The following is a 6671-nucleotide window of genomic DNA, read 5'->3' on the forward strand; positions in this document are numbered from 1 at the left end:
TAGTGTGAGGTGTCCCTGCCCATGGCAGGGAAGTTGGAACTAGATGATCTTGAGGTCCTTTCCAACCCAAAGATTCTATGATTTTAAATTTCCAAGAGATACATGCAGCAGCTTGGGTACTGCACTGCTAGAGCCTGCAGCATGTTCTCTCTCCATGCAAATTCATGCTGCTGCCCTAGCTGGTGGATAATACAGAAAGTTCAGGTGAAACTTCTTTCACTGTGGAAAAACTACTCCTGATGTGGTCAAGTCACGGTGCTTAAGTCTCTGTCTCCCTCTCATGGCTAGAGGACAAATACAATTGTTCATTTAGATCATGGAATTAAATGTCTTTCATTACTGTCCACACTGTGATACTGTATTAAACTCTACTTTATAACTATGGTGGTGCCCCATGCAAAAGTCAAGAAGCTTAAGAGAGGCTCTTGCATCTTGGGCAGTGTTAGCCACAACCTGGACCTCCATCTAAGGATCTCATGCCTTAAAGCATTCAGCATATAAAAGTGATGGATTTATGATGTTAGCTGCAGTAGCTGTGTAATTGAAACACAGACTTGAAAAAAGCTATGTTGTCTTCACAGTTCCTTGAGCAGAAGTGTGTAACATGGCGAAGTATGATCAGATTTTAAGGCAAATGACATGCTAAGTAAAGGTAACTTATTCTGATTAGGAACCTCTCAAATTCTTGCAAGCAGGAAGATCTTTTACAGCACGTTATATGTTTTTTTCTTACCTTTTGGAAGTGGGGGCATATCTGGAACATGAGTTTCCATCCCAGGCACAGTATGGGTCTCTGGCAAGGCAGCAGTCTGCACAAGCCTTTCCATACGTGTGACATCTGTGCAGTGAGAGCTGAACCAATCCATCCCTGGAACCAATGTACAATTGTTGCTGCAAATCAGGCAAAGCAAATGAATTAGGAGTGTTCTCTAAGCAGCCTGTTTAAAAAGTTCCCTTCTTCAGGGCCATGCTTACAGATTTTCAAGCTGTCCCCTTTACCATAAAATGTTTCTCAGGGCTCAGTGTGAACTGGCCAGTTCTGATCCATCCCTGACAACATGGCAGAGAGGAAAAGGAACTGCAGTCCTGGAAAGGCGCTGATGCTCAATTCCCTTACACCTTTACTTTGTGCTGTAATAAAAAACCAGAAACCAAACCATGGAAAGAATGGTTCAATAACATATTTAAAAAACAGGGGCTGGATAGCCATGATGTTAGGAATCTGGGAACTAGGGATGACTTTCTGTGAATAAAACTTCATCTTTTGTTCTTCTCCTTAGGTAGAATGAGGATAATATTACTCCCCTCTCTCCCCAACGTGTGAGTAGATTGCCTGTTGAGACAAGGGTGGTCCAAGTACTTGCTGTTGAGCTGGAGCTGGCTCATGCAATACTTCCAGCTGGCCTGCCACCTTCTTTCAGGGGAGATGGGACCCAGCTGTGCTGTGCGTGCCTGAATGGCAAAATACCTCCTTCCGTGTGAGGGAGTCGTGTCGTGCCGGAGCTCCTCCGGCCACTTCTGCAGAGCAGGGAGGGATGGCTGTGTTGTCACGCTGCCTCCCAAACATGCATGTAGCCATCATAGAGCTCCGAGCTGCCATAAAACTGTTTCCCATCGGGAGATTCCCAACGGGGACTAGCTCGTGTGCAGCCAGGATTGGACCACCCAGATTTAGATTGCAATTTTAGAGGAGGGGGACTGGGTTTCAGTCTGTGTGCACACAACTTTTAGCACAATGAGGCCCTGATCTCTCTTGACTACTAATAAAAATAACAACAATAATTGTAAAAATAAATTATTACTAGACTGTAAAAAGACATATATTTCTGGTGTCCGGAAAAAGAATGTGCATTGACTTCACTCACAAATCCCACTACCGTATGACTAAAGATGTGTTTCCATGAATAATTACCAGCTTGGGTAAACAAATTACTGTTTGTAAGCAAATGTGAATTAGGCAGGCAAACAAATTCAAACATATCTCCTTCTTTCCAGTCATATTTTAAAAGCCATTCATGGAAAGCTTGGCCAGTAAGTAGCAGGCATCACCTGAAAATAACAAACTGAATATTCAGTGTACCATATATCCTGCAGTAATTAAACAATCTCATGATTACCTGCTTCTGAGAAATCTCCATGGTTGAGATAAATGAAGGGTGCTGAAAAATGAATAAAGGAGGAGCATTAGTTCACACATTCTCTGTTCTTAGTGAAAAAAAGAACAGAACTTAAGATACAAAAAGCAAATAAAACTACAGATTCATTTGCCCGGTTTAAACAAAAACCAGAAAATCACTAAATTCATGCTTTCAAAAATAGCTCCCACAAATTTTCCCTGCTACTTATGAGGCAACTGGCTTTAATTCTCAGAGCCTACTATCTACTCCATCCTGGGGACTAACAATGAGCTTTCACATCAATTTAAGCTCTTATTAAGGACTATTTGAAAGGCTTAGATGGCACTTAAGGGATACATAGGCAGATCCCCTGCACCAGGATGTGAGAGACACTGAAATTTTTGCCAGTGAGTGATGTAAGAACAAGACAAAGCTCAGGGTATTATCTATCGCCTGATAGAAGATGATTAATCTAAGCCTATTGTTTAATCCTAATGCAGTCTGAGGAAATAAGGGATGTTTTTCAGCCCTTCACCCCCTTCAATTTTCTGGATTCAAAACCATAGAGGTAACAGTTACGGATGTTACCAAAAAGCATGCAAAGGAATGTCTTCTGAGCAGAAAAAAAATCAGCCATTTTTTGTTCTAAATATGATATGGTATATTTGACCTTGACAGTATGCTTAAAGAATGCAGCAATTTGATGCACATACTGAAACTGCTGATTACTTGGCAGGCCACTGAGTAATCTTGGTGTTTTCTGAGTGATATTTATAATTGGTGTCCAAGACAGTGGGAAGAAGACATGGAGAGCCTTTAAATCAAAGTTTCATCACACACATGACATATCAAAAGGCATATGGAGAAATATATTATACAAAATAATTATTAGAGATCCTTTCCTAACACTTGGAGAACACTCTCTAAGTCCCAAATTAATTTATTTACTGTGGACAAAAATTCTGGCTTGTGGTTATGAACTCAGATAACACATAGGAGAGAGGATGTGTGAGAAAGTAATCAGAATGCCAGGGATGTAGCTAAATTTTGATGAAAAAGCAAGGTGAAAAGTAAAGAACTATACAGCATGAGAAGAAAGCAAAGTAAGAATGCAAAGAATGAAGAAGAAACTACTAAATTGAAAAGAAAATCAGTGAGGAAGACACAGGTCTCCATTTTCCTATTGTAATGGTATGTCCACATCAGCTCCTTCATCAGTAATGAGGTTAATCAGAAATTGTGCCTGAGCAACAGAAAGGAGGTTGGGCTTTTTACAAATTCTATTTATGAAGAAGGCATTGGTGTTAGCAGGGTTCCAGTTACTTTTTGTCTTCTTCACTCAGCCAGAATACCAAATCAAAGCAGCCAAAACCACTGAGTCAGCCTTTACCAATAATCAAAACTAACTTTGCTTTATTTCTGTATTTTCAATCCCTAAAGTTGTTATTGTAAAGAATCTCACTGCATCTGTGGAATTTTGTTTGTTTGTTTGTTTGTTTTAAAACAATTATAATGGTACTAACAACAGTCCCAAAGCTGAGACAACAGAATAATTGGCATTAAAAATAAAATACAGCTAATAAAATAATTGGGGCTTATAATAAAATTTCCATTTAGAAAAGGCAGGATAAATGAGACTTTCTATGAGTTTGAAACATCACGGTCTGTTTGGTTTTGGACTTTTTTCAATTCACTTACCCAAAGAATACCAAGGCATTTAAAAATTTACATAGCATCCCTCTGGAAACTTGAACTAGTTCCAGTAAACAACCAGCCAGACAGACAAAGCCACTTTGGGCCTTAAAGTCCCCTGAATATTATTTAATTGATGTTGCAGATGTTAATGCTTACCTTGAATATCTGCAGCTCTTCCAGGACCACCTCCTCCTTAGTCCACTTCTCCTTTGTGATGCTCACCACTTTCAGGACTGTGCCTATGTCTGAAACAAATGTTCATCATGTAAAACCCACAGTTGTTTCAGTACATATGTGCCACTTAATTTCATGCCCTGAAGATAAAGATAATGCACCAAGGATGCAGCCTTCAAACAACATCTATCCCTATCTGCATCTATTGCTATCTACTTAACTTGTGTTTATGGCTTTACTGTATGGCTGAGCCAACACAATTGTAGGCTGCTCCTGGCAGAGATGGTCTAACTCTCCTGCTACACAAACACACAAACAGACAAGTACATCCATGCTTCCAGCTAGAAGTTTCCACAGATTTCCTTGATAAAGAATTGGGGCCCGTCTGACCGTAAAGAGATCCAGCTTGGAGGACTAAATTGGCAGAAAATTATTTATTTTTCTTTATAGACTTAATTTTCATCCAGGAGAGCCCTTTAAACCAAACAGGGTTTCATTTTAATATGGGGAGGCAAGCTTTAAAATTTCTCTTTTAATTTTAGAGGAATTTTTGAACAAAATCTCCATTCAGAACCAAAATCTCAATCATTACAGAAATTACTTCTTTGGATTTGTTTTTTAAAATTAAATGTATTCATTAATTTTAACCTGAATTCCTGCTTGGTGAAAAAAACAAAATAGCTGTTCATTTAATCTCAGACCATTGCATATTGGTGAACTTTGAATGGCCTTAAAAAGTACTCTTAAAAACTGCTCAGGGGAAAGCAGGCTGGATGACGGGATATGCACAGCTTACACTATGCATAGTATTGAAATGATGAAAAATAACACGTTATAATGGAAAAATGAGATTTTCAATCTTGTTTTCCCAAACTACCGAAGATCATATTACCAATCAAAGCCAAAAGTATTTGTTTGCCTTACATATTAGAGCTCTTGTTTGTTTGTTTGACATAATTGCCAAAGCCTGCAGATGTACAAGTTGGCTGTATACATTCAAACATATAATAAACTTCTGATCTGCTGCTTAGAATCTCCTGGGTGATTTGGTATATCTGTATTCAGACTCTATATAATATCTGAAATTTTATCTTTCAGTTTATTTTTTTCCATAGGACGAGTTTGGAGAATAAAATAGAACAAAACCATGTGCTTCTGGAAAAGAAAACTCACTTTTAAGGGAAGAACTGCAGATAAATAAATATCTGCATATTATGGAGTGCCACCTAGTGACTGCATGATACAAGCTCTCCCTGACATCTCTCAATCTGAGGATTTACTCTGAAAGAATTAGCATTGGTGCTGGGTCATAACAGTTAACCTGGGAGCATTTCAGTTGCTGATCTCTCAATATAATTTTATTCCTATGACAAATTTTATAGTGGAGGATAGAAAACATCTGAAAGCAACCTCCATAGCCACTAAAAGAATGCTTTGTTAATTTTAACTAGTAAAGTCCTCTTTTCAGACAGCTAAGTTTTAAATCACTTTTCCTCACTTTTATCAGAAGAAAAGTATGTTTTAGTGAGTACTCCCAAACCCTGTGTATCTCACCACTTGGTAATGTGCTCCTTTTCCTTCTCTATTGGCTATATTAAAGACTGCATTCAGAAAGCAACAAGGATTTCCCATCATCACAGCTAAAGTTTATTCCCAGCCTTCTCAGGCAGCAGGGGAGCAAATAGCACTTTAATGTCCTTTTTAATTTCTTACACCACTGTATGTGACTTGCAGGGATCACAGAGGGACTTTCACACTGTCTTTTTTTGGAAGACAAGAGTTGTGAGAGGGATTTAGCTGAAAGACCTTAATGGTCCAAGAGAGAGGCTATCTCTGGACTCACATGTGTGATAATGCAGCCGGAAAGTTCTTGAAGGCTGAGACAACCCACACTTTATAAGAGGTGATGCTTTGTGACAATTCACTCCTTTCCCCAAATCACTTCAGAGTATCCATACCTATCAAACTACCCGATATGACAGCAAAGTGGTGTAGGATTTAAACAGAAATCTTAATTTCCTTGCAGCTCATGACAGTAGGTCATCCACTGCTCTTGGATAAATCTTTTCACCTACATGTACCTAGTTACACCTGCTGTGAAATGGAGATAACGGTGATGACTTCCTTATTAAAGCATTCAGATCAAATGGGTAGAAATGCTTTATAAGACTTATTACTAGTGAGAGACAGTCAAATTGTGGATTAAGAACAAGAAATTCCAGTGGAGTAAGATGGTAGATTATTACTTCAGAAATACTATGAACAGGTACGTTAGTATTTCTTAGCATACCACGCTGCTAGGTGATTCATCCAGTGATCCTAAATTTAATTACTATGGTAAAATTAGACATTCTCCTGAAGGCATATAACTATCATAACAATGTAAATAGATATATAATTATCCATGGAAAAACTGCAAAAAGCAGGTTTCTTCCCTCACAGAATAGTTTAGTCTCTCTCTGTTCAATTCTGGTTCTCTTGTTTGGAGCTATTCATGTCACTAAGTTATATCTTTTAAAGTATTTAAGTATAATTTTTGCCTTAGGCTCAATTTTAAATCTTTGTTAGCTGTTCCATGTCACATGAGATTTAATGAAATACTATGTCACTACTGGGAACAGGAAGTACTCCTTGAAATTAAGGTAATCTTTTTTCCTTTTGATTGAATACTGATATTCTGACAGC

General features: G+C 38.3%; 1 protein-coding gene across 1 annotated transcript in view; it reads right to left on the minus strand.

The window, feature by feature from the left end:
* Positions 1-722: 722 nt before the first annotated feature.
* Positions 723-6671, minus strand: part of SEMA3D (sema domain, immunoglobulin domain (Ig), short basic domain, secreted, (semaphorin) 3D) — a gene marked incomplete at its 5' end in the record, with an annotated part of 60302 nt that continues 54353 nt past the window's right edge. Inside the window, 3 exons of the mRNA XM_010009408.1 lie at positions 723-891; positions 2118-2159; positions 3969-4057. Of these exons, the coding sequence (XP_010007710.1) occupies positions 730-891; positions 2118-2159; positions 3969-4057 (293 nt within the window). The remainder of the gene's footprint in view (positions 892-2117; positions 2160-3968; positions 4058-6671) is intronic.

Source organism: Nestor notabilis, unplaced genomic scaffold (assembly GCF_000696875.1).
Source record: "Nestor notabilis isolate BGI_N333 unplaced genomic scaffold, ASM69687v1 scaffold5582, whole genome shotgun sequence".
NCBI lineage: Eukaryota > Metazoa > Chordata > Aves > Psittaciformes > Psittacidae > Nestor > Nestor notabilis.